This window comes from Culex pipiens, chromosome 2, assembly GCF_016801865.2.
Source record: "Culex pipiens pallens isolate TS chromosome 2, TS_CPP_V2, whole genome shotgun sequence".
Taxonomy (NCBI): Eukaryota; Metazoa; Arthropoda; class Insecta; order Diptera; family Culicidae; genus Culex; species Culex pipiens.
In genome coordinates this window covers 25,760,426-25,776,116 of record NC_068938.1, presented here as the reverse complement: position 1 = coordinate 25,776,116, position 15,691 = coordinate 25,760,426, and the positions used below count along the sequence as shown (strand labels likewise).

The 15,691-nt window shown below is 39.5% G+C and overlaps 1 protein-coding gene and 3 non-coding genes across 4 annotated transcripts in view; 2 read left to right on the top strand and 2 right to left on the bottom strand.

Annotated features, from left to right (window-relative positions):
- The first annotated feature begins 889 nt into the window (after positions 1–889).
- Positions 890–961, top strand: Trnae-cuc (transfer RNA glutamic acid (anticodon CUC)). Its single transcript has one exon. It is a non-coding gene; the product is annotated as a tRNA-Glu (tRNA).
- Positions 962–5,945: 4,984 nt separating this feature from the next.
- Trnal-uag (transfer RNA leucine (anticodon UAG)) lies at positions 5,946–6,025 on the bottom strand. Its single transcript has one exon. It is a non-coding gene; the product is annotated as a tRNA-Leu (tRNA).
- A 1,840-nt stretch (positions 6,026–7,865) lies between these two features.
- Positions 7,866–15,691, bottom strand: part of LOC120414589 (forkhead box protein S1-like) — a 36,068-nt gene continuing 28,242 nt past the window's right edge. Inside the window, exons 4-10 of the mRNA XM_039575829.2 lie at positions 14,383–14,632; positions 14,236–14,320; positions 13,357–13,730; positions 13,215–13,293; positions 13,090–13,150; positions 12,953–13,021; positions 7,866–8,642 (exon numbers count right to left, since the gene is read on the bottom strand). Of these exons, the coding sequence (XP_039431763.1) occupies positions 8,551–8,642; positions 12,953–13,021; positions 13,090–13,150; positions 13,215–13,293; positions 13,357–13,730; positions 14,236–14,320; positions 14,383–14,632 (1,010 nt within the window). The 3' untranslated portion in view covers positions 7,866–8,550. The remainder of the gene's footprint in view (positions 8,643–12,952; positions 13,022–13,089; positions 13,151–13,214; positions 13,294–13,356; positions 13,731–14,235; positions 14,321–14,382; positions 14,633–15,691) is intronic.
- On the top strand, positions 12,203–12,274 carry Trnae-cuc (transfer RNA glutamic acid (anticodon CUC)). Its single transcript has one exon. It is a non-coding gene; the product is annotated as a tRNA-Glu (tRNA).

Here is a 15,691-nt window from a genome sequence, read left to right as displayed (position 1 = left end):
ATCAATTAATCATCAATCTGTGCGAGTAGATGGCAATGAGACTTCAGTTGTGCATCCCCGCCTAAAGGACTTGCACGCTGATTTTAATTACGGAAAATGTGCTTCTCTTGTATGCACGCCTCGCGGACCTAATCAAGTCCCGGCGAGCTTGTTGATCAAGATTGAAGAACAAACAACGCTGATAATGACTGGCGTCAGTTGGATTTCCTAGTAGAATTCCGCCAATTCTTGATTTTTGTTGGAAATGATCTCTAATTAGTTTTTTTTTTTCTGTAGTAAATATTTAAGCGATTCCTGGGAAAATCTCTTTGAAAGAAAATCGATATGCATAAATTTTCCTCGTTTTCCAATTCTCTTTGTCATTCTAAGGAACAATTTACGATTGTCTCGAAAGGGTTCTGAAAGGGTCGTAAATTTTACCAAACCCAACCTTCCCTCCAGGGAGAGCTCAACACTTTATTTATTAACAACAACATTCCCGTCGTTGTCGACAGTCGTTTAACATTCCGCATCTGTACACTAAACGTCGAGTGCGTTTTCAAATAATGCAATAATTACTTGCACCTTCAGTTGGGATAAATCAAACGGGACGGGGGCATATTTTTGCGTCAGCAGCAAATTACCACACCGCGAATGATTAAAATTTTAAAACTTTAAATATTTACGAAACCTCGGGGGCACCCGCGGAGCGAATAAATTATAATTTCTGTTTTTCCTGCTCTCAACCTGTTCCAAGTCGTAACTCTTGCCGGTGCAATAAAGCACTGAAATTCCTGGGAAAAACTGGAAAAACCATTATTCAGGTGGTGGCAACAGCTGTTGGGGTGGTCGATTTTCTGAGGAAAATTCGAGCGGTCGGAAAATTACACGATGAGGGTAGATTAGCAAGTCCCATATTGTCTAGTGGTTAGGATATCCGGCTCTCACCCGGAAGGCCCGGGTTCGATTCCCGGTATGGGAAGCTTTTTTGCTTCATTTTAGAGGGGGCCACTCATGTTTGAAACCGGGAAAATGCAGGAAATTTGAAAAAAAAAGTGAAACATAGGAAAAAATCTGAAATTTTCTAAACAGTAAAAAATTGTGTCATTTTGGTAGGTGTAATTTTGGAAGGTTGAATATTACCTCTTTTATGATATAATTTTACCTCAATTTAGAATGAAAAAGTGACATTACAACAGAAAAGTAGTAAAATTACACATTTTCAGAGGTAAAGTTACATATTTTTTCTGACACAAAAATGTACCTTTTCCTAGATGTAATATTACCATGATTTTTTTTTCTGTGTATTTTTAGAACAAAAAGAAATGAAAAAATAAATAATCGCAATCAAATAATTTCATAGTTTTCCTAAAGTCTCTTTTTTATTTTTTCAATAAACTTTCAGTTGATTTTATTACTTTTTTTTATCATATTTTATATTAGTTTCCAAATCGCATAAAGATCTTTTTTAAATCTTAAAATTCTGATTAAAATTTTACGATAACATTTTTAACAGTCTGAACAACAATGGACGCAATTCAAAATCATTATTTACGTAGAACCGCCAGTAAGAAATCCCTTCCACTACTATTAAGCCCATACCAAGTGACGATTAGTTCTTTTTTTATTACCATATATTCCGGACGCGCCATGAAACTCGATCTGTTCGGTCACATAAACAAATTTAATGACTCTATTATGAGGCAACCAGTGGCGACAGTCAGTTAGAGGAAACCCGTCTGCAGAAAAGTGCTTGGCTAGCGCCAAACCGATTTACTAATCGATGATTTATAAACCATCTAATCGAGTTCTAGTTGGTCTGATCTTGATCAAAGATATATGTTTTGCAAAACATTTTTAAATAGTAAATAAAGTTGAGTTGCTATAACTTATTTATTAATTTTTCATACAAAGTCAAAATATTGAATATTTATGGAAAATATTTAGATTCAACATCAAAATCATGTAATTAATGTTTTCAAACTCAAGTAAAAATTACGACGTAGTCTCTGCACAGATGCAGTCGAGATTAAAGTCTAAATTTTCGTAAACTGAACTGAACAAGTACAACAAACATCACACTCGCAGATACAACATGTCACGGCGGATCATCGAAGCAAAAAACGAAAGAACATCAACATATTCAGAGTGGGTTTTTAGGAGGACCTTCTCCGCGCCGCAACTCCCAATACATAAACATGTACGCCCCGAAATTAAGAGGCAGGAGCACGTGAGAGATTTGGTAAACATGCCAAAAAAGTTTACTAAACACGGTAGTAAATATTTTCAAAACAGTAAATTAAGAAATGGTAAACACTTACCGAACCGGGCCCAATAATCATGAAACGCCGCGCAACAAGTGATGAGATTTGTCTCGTGACGAGAGCTTTTTTTGTTGGGAATGTTTTCGCCTCTTCATTGATTGTTTGGCGCTTTCTTGGCGAAAAATATAAACATAAGAAGCATCAAGTGTATATAAACAGACTAATTTCGGTTATCGCTTCGGTAATTATCGGTTTGTTGCTAAAAATGAATATAACCTGCAACTTGTGTGACCTTTTAACAAAATTGGTAGATTATTGAAAAGTTGAGTTTTGTTTTATTTAAGACGTTTTTATGCACATGGGATCAACAATTATTTGCTCCGATTTTCAACAGAATTTATCTGATGATGTCTACAATATTCTCAGATGTTTTGTCCTCTTACCTCAATTCCTGTGTTTTTTAAAATAATTTTATTTCAATATATTTTGAAATTATTTTTTTGAATTTCTTTTAAAAGGTTTTCAAAAAATGATTTTTGAAATATTTTTTTTGATTCTAGATGTGTCTTTTAAGGGGTTACATACATGTAAATCGTCAAAAATGTTGGTATGAGCACACATTCAAACTTTTTTTTAAATCTTTTTGCAGGACATTAAAATATACATTTTCATCTAATAACAAAATAAATAAGAAAACATTTGGGTGTACCATTGCCGAGATAACTATAGCAATTTCAAGTTAGCAGTTTCAAAAAACAGGTGCCACGATATCTCAACACTGCTTTGACCAAATTAACTCAAAATTTTGGTGAAGAATCGTTAAACCAGTCCTGTGTGCATGACGAAGGCGGATTTTCAAAAACTTAATTTAAAAAAAAAGATAAAAATATTTTTATGTTTTTCATATAAAAAATCGTAAGTTTTAAATTCTTGTATTTTTCAAAAAGCAAAATTTCCAAATCGGGCTTCGTCATGCACACGGGATAGGGGAAAGTGGGGCAAGTGTAACAAGCTAAGGAAATGCTCGTTATAACCCATTAAAAAGTTAAAAATCTGTCGGATTTTATTATAATCATCTTATTCTAGGTCTTGACTAAGACTTTGTTTAAACAAGTTTTTAAAAAATCCTGTTTTTTAATGTGAAAAATTGATTTTAAAATTTTTGATTTTCCGTACGTTCTACTCAACTAGTGGGGCAAGACGAGCAACCCGTTGGGGCAAGAGGAACAATGCATGAAAAAATATGGTAATTTGCTAACAATTGAACTGTTATCACTTAGATACATCAGATTAGAATGTATTTGAATGGTTTCTTCCATTTTTAGATTAAATAATAATATTTTACTAAAAATTTTATCGTTTTTACGAAAAAAAAAATACTACTTCTATGATAAATAGTAAATTTTCATAATATCACTATACTTTGTATTTACAATTTTTTTTAACGATTGTTTATCAGTTTTTAAGTACTTTCATGTATTTATTTCCCAATAAAATATGTTGTTGCAGCAATTCGTAATTTTTTCCATACTAAAAATCCATATGGTACACTTGCCCCACCTGAACAAGATTTTTTAAAAGCTCTCAACAAAAATAACCAAAAGTTAAATCATACTTTGTAATAGGTGCATGTCATTTGTAGGGACACTACTGATCTAGGAAAAATAGCATTTTTATAAAATGAGCCTTAAAACGAACCCTAAGCCTTAGTTTGTACTTTCCAAATATTATAAGAAAACAAAGGTTTCGAAAAAAACTTCATTAAATCTTATGCCCCGTGGCGTTTACGTCATTTTGGCGGTTATGTGGTAGTAGAATCAGCTAATTGCATTGCTAGCAACAATTCCTCATACTGGAAATAATCAAAATTGTACAAATTACGGCCGTAGGAGCGATTGTTCCTCTTGCCCCATATGGTCGTCTTGCCCCACCTTCCCCTATGTCTTGGGAGTCTTCACCCCAAATTTCAGCCAATTTGGTCCATCCCATCTCGAGATATCGTGGCACCCGTAAATCAACTCGGTGTTTAAAGGAAAACGTTCACGAAGTTTGACAGTTCGCTTTGCGCATGGCAAAAAAGTGAACTTAAATCGTCTCTTACTCAGTTCAGTCACGAAATATCTTCATGAATCTTTCAGGAGTGATTGAAAATCATCTTTTTAGTGAATTTAGTGAACTTTCTGTAATATGAAATTTTAAAAATTCCTACATGTATGTAACCCCTTAAATAAATATTCACAGTCTAGACTAGATTATCTTGAGTTCGATTCTAATCATGAACAAAATAAAATCATTTTTTTCTCACTTTTACCATCAAATTTGAGTTCTGCTACCTCATGTTAGTCAAATTTGTTGAATAACCAAATGCATTTTCTCAATATCAATCATCACCGCTTTTTAGTCGCCATCTTGGATCTAGAAATTCTTAATAATTAGATTTGTTCAGGGTTCATAATGAAACTCAACAATCAAAAATGTGGCAAACATTTTGTAAAAAAAATCCCCTTTAAAATCGGTCCAAAAAATAAGAGGGCAAATTCTTTTTTTGTCAAAGCACTTTAAAATTTAAAAGTAATTTTATGGTCAATCAGCTCAAAACATTCCCCTGTGTTTATAATCATTTTTAACTTGTTTGAGTGACTTTGGAAATATTTTTAGTTTTAGTGATATTTTTATGTGCAGTAATACCGTAAAAAGTTTTTTTTTTGCAGATTTTTTGAAAATTAATGATTGCAAACCGACCGTACTGCTGAATATTGAATTTTCCATGTTTTTTTGCATTGAAATGTAAAAAAATTTACATGTGATTTTAATTTTTATTTTTTGACATTGGGTCTGGTGGGTGAGATTGGGTCATACAAATTTCAGCATTTTTGTATGACCCAATCTTACCCCCCAGACCCAATGTCACCCCTGATGACGGTACATTTAATAGTGTTAGTTTCTGCATTAGTAGAAAAAAGTGCTTTCCAAGCTTTTTACAAATTTTTAAATTTGGAACCACATATTGGAAATAAACCTTTTAACTTTAGGAAAAAGAATATTTCTTTGGCTAGTTCGCAATACGTCGTAAGAGCCATCGCGACTTCCGATACTTGTTTGATTTTTTTTCTCTAAAACAAATCAAATTTTCAAAAAATAAAAAATAAATAACTAAAAATAGAAAAAATTTAATAACAAGCCAAAGTCTCAACATTTTAATGAAAGACACTAGTTCTACAAGGGTGGCACAAACTTTAAATAAAATTTCTATCAGCCAAATTTGGTGAAAAATAATAAAAAAATATTACAGAAAAACAAATATACCACTTGCTATTAAAAAAACCCTACAGCTCGCAAAAGTTATCGAACTTTATATTGCCTTTAGAACAACCTGTCTTTTAAACCCTTTTTATAGAGCGGCCGCCATTTTCTGGAAAAAAATTGATTACTCTAAATCACATCGTTGCGTTGTGTGCGTGTTTTTGAATTCTGGTTCAAGAGATAAACGCTCCTCCCCTCTGGAGTCTCTCTTTCTCTCGTGAGAACGCATGAGAGCTAACAGCAAGAGAGAGAAAAATATCAACCCCTTCCACCTATGCTGAAGCATGAAATTCCACCCCCCTAAAATCACCCAGCCAAACAGCTGTGAAATACAATATCCATCCAGTGACAGGTAAAAAAAGTAATTACTCACTCCGACGCGATGCGCACAAAAAATCTTGACAGCGGTGGGATTCGAACCCACGCCATTTCTGACTGGTGCCTAAAACCAGCGCCTTAGACCGCTCGGCCACGCTGCCTTGGTGCCCGTGAAGGTAACCCAACGTCAACCAGTCACATTGCTGGGGGTAGAATTCTTATCAGAAAGTTGTTTCGACAAGCTTGTTTGGCAAATTGTTGTTGGGGTGGTTCTTAAAATAACCCCGCGGTTCTAATTCGAACGCAAACTTTTCTGTTCGTGAACGGACGGAAAGGTTTACGGAAATGGGCACGTTTCGCCGGAAGCTCATTAGTTACGATGTCTATGGATATAGTTTTCCTAACCCTATCATTAGTCAATGCTCTCAGCAGCCGCGCTGCTCCAAAATAAAGGAACATGTGCTCCCATTAGTCATAGACTATAGTGCAAAAGACTGATCGTCTCATAATCGTCATATCAATTTCAGTCAGTTTCCCCCTCCTTAAGAATTAGTATTAAGATGCACTCGCGCTCATAATGCAGCAAAGTGGCTCTCCGGTCGCCATGATTGACGACGTTGTGACAGCGATCTAATAATATTTAAAATGTTAAGTATTTTATTTCGAGCGAGTGAAAAACAAACAAATTAGAACCGATTTTCGTCGAATCCTTCCATTTGTTGGCGATTGTAGTTGCAGCCGGCATGTGCGCCAGCAGTTGTGCCGAAATCGTCAAACCGTGACACGGGAGGCGCAAGGGAATCCCTTGGCCCGACCGCTCTTCGGGAAGATGAAATATGAGGCCCAGAAAGTGTGCGAGAGCGAAAGAAAAACGCATCCCAAGACATTCCTATTAACATAGTCTTTAACAAATATGAAGCTTATCCCCCGCACGCCCGAGTTCGATACTCAGCGTTGTGCTTTGCTGTCGTAAGTCAACTTTCTTTGGTCTTTACAGTTCTAAAAAATGTGTAAAATGATTATCTTTCAAATGAAACGATTTTTTATTGGTTAGAATTTGCAGTGTTCTGGTTGTTATTAAATCATTAAAATGATTTTTCTTTCAAACGTCAAAAACCCTATTCGTGACAGCAAAGCACAACCACGACGTAATGTGAGTGGGAAATCACGAAAACGAATCTGTTTCAATTTTTCTCGACGCGCGTTTCTTCCGGCGCTGCTGCCCTGCTCGACGACAGTTTTAACGTGGAGGAACATGTGTTTTCATAAATGCATGTAATTTATTTGCTTTCGGTGCATTCGTCCGAACGAATTGGGGAATGTAGCAGCAGGGACATGCCTTAAGTGGCCTTAAGAATTCGAGCATGCAGCTTAGAAGTGCACGATTCGGTGGTTAGCTGACAACATCCAAAAATACTTGGACGCTTTCGGTTGAACATGCCTTAAGGTGAAAACACTCCTTTGCTAGCATCTACGAAAGGAACTGTAATTCAAGCCGTAAATCAAAACCCAATCCTCGATCCGTCACCGCGACACGCGGGCCCACATTATTCCTTTTAACACCTTCCTTCTAATTTTTCACCATCATCAAAGTGACACTTTGGTTAATGACTTGCATCCTCCCGTATCGTGCTCATCCCTCACACCGCGGGGACTGATTTGTCTTGGCGAGAACTCATCTCCTGCTCAAAGTGAGACGTAAAACCGCTCTTTTTCCTTTCTTCACACATTTTCCTGACACTGCAAGTAGCTCGTATATCATCTGTCTGGTTTCGTTCCGTCGAAAATTAATTGCTAGTCTAATTGCTGATGCGCGCCTCTCTGCGGAGCTCGTTGCCCAGATGCTGCGCGCGCTAGTACATCTTCAGCGCATTGAATTACTGCAAATGAGCGCAGCGTTTACCGAGAAGTTACGGGATCCAACAAGTGTCACCGCGCGGTAGACGAAATTTATGCGCAATTGATGGTCTTGTCATCTTGGAAGAAATGTTTCGCTCGCGATTACAGTTTCACATAACTTTATTTCGTAACGTCAATTATGTAGGAAGAGAGGGAAGGTTAGAGGAGTGATACGCATGTTCGCTCGTGTTTGGACGGACAATTTTATCATTTACATCGAATCGCCAAACCGTTGCAGATTTTGTAGTGTGACCTCCTGATACAAGACTGAGAGTTACGGTATCGTTAGACCTAATGCTAGACTTTATTAAATAAATAATTTACTTGTGTGTGTATAGCCTTCCTCTTTTTTGTTTAACTCAGTTGTTACCTAACGCCTAGAGATCCCGATCATATTCTTGATTTGAAGCATTTATATTTCTTTTTATATACACGAAAACTAAGTTACGCTTACAATTTTGTTTGTACATCAATTTGGATTGATATGAATCGTTCAAATTTGCGCTCTCGAAAAATCGACCCTGTAAATGCAAATGTTCTAGAGTGAGTTTCGCCCAACTTTGCGCGTTGGTACATCGAAAAAAAAAATCATGTTCCTATACTTTCTACACTTGAAAAATGTTAAACAAGGTTAAAATTTCCTTCTGTATCTACAGAAAAATGTTGGGCTGAGTTTGGCCAATGACAATGATGGTGGTGGTAGCGTCGTTCTGGTGGTGGTGGTGGTGGTATTGGTATCCGACGGTGGTAGAGTTGGTGTTGAGGCCCCAAGCCTGCTCATTCGCCGTTACGGTTGCGGCAGGTAGTTCTTCTGGTAGGACTGCTGCGTGGAGCTTACACTCATCTGATTTGAGGCTTCATCCTTCACCACGGGGAGAACTGAAATTAGAAGAAACATGTTTTGAATAAATTTGTGATTTTTGATGTTTTGAAAAAAAAATCTCGATTGATATTATTTTAATACTTTATTTATCAACGTCAATAGAAATTCGTTTTTGATATAAATTATATATAACGATTTACAAACCATCAAGTAATATTCACACATGGTTTCAACATTTTAATGAAAAAAATAAGTGTTTTTAAATGCATTATATACCTGTCCAGTTGTTTTGCCATCATTAGTGTCCAAAATATCTAAGAATTGGCTTTTTTTTTTCATTTTAGGTTGTTCTCAGTTGTTTAGACCTTTGATTTTTTTTTGGAAAAATATTGTTTTGCCCCCTGATTTTTCAGACAAATTTTGAAGGGGGTGACATAAAATTTGAAAAATGTTATTTTGTTATTTTGTTATTTTTTCTTTATTGGAGGTGGACAAAAGCCCCCTTGAGCTGTGTCTGGTTATCGATAAAAGACACTTTCTCAAAAAGGCACAAAACCACCTCATCTTATCGCATCAACAAGTACACAAAACTCAAATGATACAAGACGGGGTCACTCTTAAAACTAACTCAATAAATTAAAAAAATATCACAGTTCTAAAATCTACGTGTGTATCGTCAGGTTAGGGATGGGATTTCAGGTGATTAAGGAATCGTTTTTTGATAGTGTCACGGGAGATGTCAAAGTCAAACAGATCTGAGCACAAGTTAAAAACACGACACATACTTGAAACCGGTTCGTTCTGCCCATAGTTTGTGAGAGCCCTGTGGACAGTCAAGAACGAGTGATTGCGGAGTACGCGAGGGCGAGTGTTTATGTTTACCAGTTGCAAAACGGCAGGACAATCGATGGACGATCGAAGGAGATCTGCAACGAAGGTCGCCTTGGAAACGTCACGCCTTACTGTAAGAAGTTCGAGATTAAGCATTTTACAGCGCTCTGCGTAACTCGGTGGATTGGCGGGATCAGGCCAGATAATGTGACGTTGCGCGTACTTAACGAACTTCCGCTGGACCGACTCCACGCGTTGAATCGCGTTCTGGTAGAAGGGAGCCCAAACAATACAACAGTACTCTAAAGTAGAGCGGACCAACGAACAATAAAGAGCTTTGAGACAGCTTAAATCCCGGAAGTTTTTAGCTATCCTAAAGATGAAGCCAAGAGTTTTGGAAGCCTTGGAGACTGTATACGTAATGTGGTCAGCAAACGTCATTTTGCTATCCAGCATCACACCTAAATCTTTCACACAGGAGGTCCTAGGTATGGTGGTGTTTGAAAGTGTGTAGTGGAAAGACATTGTGTTGCGCTTGCGTGTGAAAGAGATAACCGAGCACTTGGAAGCGTTCAGAACCATCCTGTTTTCGGAGCACCAGTTGGCGAACAGGTCGAGCTGCTCCTGAAGAAACTGGCAGTCGGTATCATTCTCGACAACGGTGAACAGTTTGATATCATCCGCATACGACAGTTTGTGACAGCCTAAAAGATGATGCACGTCGTTCATGTAGAGGAGGAAGATCAGAGGGCCCAGATGGCTTCCTTGCGGAATGCCTGAAAAAACAGAGAAAGCAGCGGAAATCACGTCACCGATTTTAACGCTCATTTCACGGCCAGTGAGATAGGAGCGTAGCCAATCGAGCATGGGCCCGCCGAAACCTAGGCGTTCCAGTTTCGCAACAGCAATGCGGTGGTTCAGCTTGTCGAAAGCCGCTGATAGGTCCGTATAGATGGCATCGATCTGCTTCCGTTGCTGCATGGTTCGAAGAATGAAGGACGAGTAGGAGACCAAGTTAGAGTTGGTGGAACGTTTCGCCATGAAGCCGTGCTGTTCCAGGGCGACATAGTCACAGCAGTTGAACTTAATGAAATCCAGCACGATTACTTCGAACAGTTTGCTGACTGCGCAGAGGGCAGCAATTCCGCGATAGTTCCGGACATCACGTTTTGGGCCCTTCTTGTGGACTGGGAAAACAAAGGACTTCTTCCAGCAACACGGGAAAACTCCAGTAGCAAGCGAGGTATTGAAGAGTTGAGCCAATGGTTCCGCGAGTGCATCGCAACACTTTTTTAGCACAAACGCGGGGATGCCGTCTGGGCCGCAGCTGGTAGAACCTTTGAGAGAGGCGCAGGCACGACGGATGGACTCGGAAGTGACCACCGGGTGAGGTCCAATGGGAGGTCGCAGTGGAACGTTGCTAGCAGCCTTAGCAATATGCGTTTCCCCTACTGCTTCGTTGGTGAATACGCTGCTGAACTGGCGACGAAACAGATCGCTTATACTCTCGGTGGAAGTAGCCTCTTCACCGTCGAGTATCATCGCAGTTGGTAGACCTGTCTCTTTCCGCTGCTCGTTTACGTGGTTCCAGAACTTCTTGGGGTCTCGTTTCAATCGGCTTTGGATTCGGTGTTGGTGGCGACGAAAAAGTTGTTTGTTCAGGATACTGTACTTCCGGTTTCTTGACCTATAATGGTTTCTCCATCGATCTGTCGGGTGTTTGGCGTATTTCTTGAGGGCAGCGCGTTTCCTGGACTTCAGAATCTGCAGTCGAGGTGTTGACCACGGTGGATGTCTTGGAGGCTGGCGCTGTTTCCTTGGAACGAAGGTGTTGATGGCGTCTGTTAGAACACCTGTCCAAGTATCAGCAGCTGTGTCGGCGTCAAGGTTGGCCAGTAGTTGGTTCCAATTAATGTTGGTCAGGAAGTTGTTCATGCCATCGTAGTTTCCCTTACGATAGTCCATGAACGTATTACCAGCAACATCACGAAAATCGAGCGTCGTGCAGGAAATGGAAACAAGAAACGGAAAGTGGTGGCGCACGTCTTTCACCAAAGGCAGAGGAGCTGGTAGAAGGGTAAAGTTGATCGGTGTCCCAGAGCTGGCAAAGCATAGGTCAAGAACGTTGCTTGAGTTGTTGCACATGTCGTTCAGTTGGCTAAGGTTTGCGGTAGAATACTCATCCAGGAGTTTGTGCTTTAACTCATTGGTCGGAGTGAGGGCTAAGTTTGGAATCAGTTTGTTCGTCGGTGTGCGCGTCCAGCGAATGGCTGGGAAGTTGAAGTCACCTAGCACCATAAGACTATCGTTCGCTTTCATCTTGGAAACTATCCACGTCAAGGAGTGTCTGTGCTGATCGAACAGCGGCTTTTCGTTATCAAATTTGGGAGGAATGTAGATACAAGTTTGCAACGGCCTTATTGTATTAACGAAATATTTGGTGTTGCGATTATGTTTTTAGCTTACATTTTAAAACGAAATTCAAATAACTTTATAAATATTTAGAAAAAAATACCAAAAAGTGCTCAAGAAATAGGAAAAAGCAAACAAAAATAACGAGGCGTCAAAGTTATTGACTGTTTTAAAGCAAAGTAATTTATTAATTCCTATTTCAATCATTATAGTTCGATTTTTTTTTATTTTATATTTCGAAAACGAGCAAGAACGTCGGACTCAGTTTTTTTTACTTTTGTAAGACTTATTTATGGACATTTTTTCGTTAGGTCAACCCTAGCGCAAAACTGCTGGCCAGAAAATGGCAAATTCTTACCCCTTCCCTCGCAAGTCCCATATTGTCTAGTGGTTAGGATATCCGGCTCTCACCCGGAAGGCCCGGGTTCGATTCCCGGTATGGGAAACTTTTTTGTCTGTTTTTTGAGTGTTGGAAATTTTTTAAGACCACTTCAGTTTGATGATCTGGCAACACTGTCGGGGATATCGAGACATAGCATAGTAAGAGAAAATAGCTCGAAATAATAAAACTAAAAAGAATTATTTTAAGGGTGTTTGAAAATTGATTGTTTCAAAGACATTTCGATAACCAGTCCGATATGTCATAAATTTAGATGATCTGGCAGTACTGTCATGAAATATTTAGACCATAAAGTGGAATTTACTAAACTTTGGATTGAAATAAGTATAAAAATAAGTCATCTTCGAGCATCTCAGAATAGATATTTGAGTGACCTTTCCTAATAGTTGTACACTTTAATTATCTGGCAGCACTGTGACGAAATATTTAAAAACATAAGATATTGTATGGATTTGGATAAAAAACTTCTGAAACAACATTTTAAACATCTTCGAAAAGGTATTTGAATGGCCTTTCTTATGAGTTTTTCTGGCAACACTGTAAAAAGATATTTAAACTTAAGTATTGTTTTAAGACATTATGTATGAACATTACTTCCAGAACCATTTTTTCAACACTTTTTTGACACGTATTTACAATAACTTGTTTAGTTTAATGATCTGGCAGGACTGTTATTTTTTAATTAATTTTAAATTTTAAACGCAAATTCAAGAAACTACTTACTAGCAGTGTCCCAGTGTGTGTAATACGGCTCGAATCTCCGTGGACAGGGGGGTGGTGTACTGCCGGAAACTAAAATAGGTAAAAAAAAAGCATTTAGTTGAACTAATTTGCACAAATTACTCTGCGTTCTGCCATACCTAAGTTTTGCGATAACGATCCGTAGGTGTTGATGGTCACAGGTTGCACAGGCTGCTGCAGCTGGAACAAAGTTGGAGGATTATAGCGGGGTTGGTCCGATTAGGACTTGGGCTGGTGAACTTACCTGCGTTGAGTATGAGTAGTTGGACCGCGTGGAGCACGAGGTGTACGAGCCGAGCTGTGGCGTTGGCATCCACGTTGTTCTGGAGAGAGAGAGTTGGACTTAGGTGTTGTTTTATTTCAGGGGGTTCGTGGAAGTTGCTTACCCGGTGTCGTACCGCGGATACGTCTGGTATGGACTCTGCGCGAAGACCTGCCGGTGCGTAAAGTTGCCGGCGTTGGCCATGTACGAGTCGCCGAACATCTTGGAGTAGTGGCCTGTCCGGTAGGGTCGCTTCATGCGCCTTCTCCGCTTGTAGTTTCCGTTCTCGAACATGTCCTCGTACTGCGGGTCCAGCGTCCAGTAGTTGCCCTTGCGCTCGCCACCGCCCTCCCGCGGGATCTTCACGAAGCACTCGTTCAGACTGAGGTTGTGACGGATCGAGTTCTGCCAGCCCTTTTTGTTCTTCTCAAAGTACGGAAATCGGGACGTAATGTAGCCGTAGATCTCGCTCAGCGTCGCTCGCTTCATTTGGGAGTTCTGGGGGAGGAGAAGAAAAGACCAACAGTTACGTTACAAATCCTCCCAAAATGGTCGGATCAAAGAAACGTCCAAGTCGTGCCTTTCGCTACAAATGACCGGAGATGATTACGATAAATTAGCCCCACAACTGCGCGACTTAAAGACGGTGACGAAAGCCCGGACTATCAACTTTAATGGTAATTATAAATTAGATGTTTTAATAATCTTTCGCGCGACTTTCCCCGATTTTTCGTCCACGACTCGAGTCTTCTCTGGGACGCGATGACTGAGATGAAGTGGCATCCGTTTTTCCTCTAGAAGAGTCTCGCGCGATGAGGCCGGCCGGATTAAAACGTGATTAATAAATTCTCGCCACTAATGAATGCGTGTAATTTATGACGTGAATTCTTGCTTTTTTTCTCTCTTGGCACTGGAAGACGTCGCGAGCGCGTGTTAGTCTACAGCCGAGATCACGTTTCAGCTGGGATTCGGCGCTAGACTAAGACTCTCGCGTGGTACTAACCTGGATCGCCATGGCTATCAACGCCACGTAGCTGTAGGGTGGTTTGGCGTTCGAGTTTCGACTCGATCCCGTGGGACTGACGGAACTGAAAATTTTAAAGAGAAAAATCTAATTTTCGACGCAAATTACAGCAAATCTCAAACAAACCTCGGATTGGTGGTCCTCGGATCGTCCCCCGTGAGGTTGCTGGCCACGGTGATTTCGTCGGTTTTGATCGTGATTCCGGCGGCCGAAATGGACACGGGCACGACGGTGTTGTTGTTGTTCGGGTTGTCCCCGTTGTCCGACTCGGAGTTGTCGTGGACGCGCTCGATCACGGTCGGCAGATGCTGCTGGTGCTGCTGTTGGTGCTGGGGCGTGCCCGGGGATTTGACCTGCTCGTACGCTGGCAGGGCAACTGTGGGAGTTGAAAAAAAAAAATGTTATAACTTATTTTTAACACTTGTTATCAAATATACAATGAATTTCGGCAATTCTTTTTTTTTACGCAATCGACTGCACATGCGAGTGATTACAAGAAGAGAGTATTTCAATGCTTGAGTCAGAAGGCAAGACCACATCCCATTTGTTACGTGTCAATGACGATTGATAGCACACTTTCTGCACAGATTTGAATCGATGCGTGGCACTTTTTATTCGATGCAACGCGAGAAGTACTCCAGAAGTCTATGCCTCCTAATCAATGGATTAAGAATTTCAATGGCAACAATCGCGTGTTGTTTCAAGTTGTGATGTGGTGATAAGGGGTTACATTGCTGCAGATTGAAAAAGTATGAAAAGTTAGAAATCTTTTCTATAAGCCTTCTTAGAATTGCTAAAATATCAATGGAAGAGATAGGCTAAATATGTTTAACTTAGGTGTCAGACGAAAAACTAAAAATCTTTATACTGTTGACTTAAAAAAACACACTCAAATTTAAAATGTAAGCGTTGCTTGTGTGCTATCTTGTGACACTTCCTTGTGTTTTCAAAATATGTAAGTATTGACGAACATTTTTTTTCGAAAAAAAATATGTTGCAGTACGGTACGTCAGAATTTCACAATAAAAACTTAAAATATTTAAATTGAGCCCAAACCTGCTAAACTTGAACTAAAACGCTGGAAAAATCCATTTTAAATTTGTTTTCTGTTGATTAGATTTTTATTTCCATTATAATCATGAAGTTTTCTTTCTTCTAAGCACGTGGATTGCACGTGGACACTTTTTTTAAATCTCAACCCATCCCATCGCAAAAAAATATTTTGCTTGGACGAACGTGGACAATCTGTAGACCCCCTCCCTCCTAAAGTGTCCACGTGGTTTATGGATGACCCCTAAGCATTAGTTGTTGAGCGTTATAGATTCAGACAATGCTTCTCTTTATTTAGGGACCATCCGCAAACCACGTGGACACCCCCCCCCCCCCATCGTGGACAGTTTCCATACAAATAAAATCATTTTTGTATGGAGCGAGG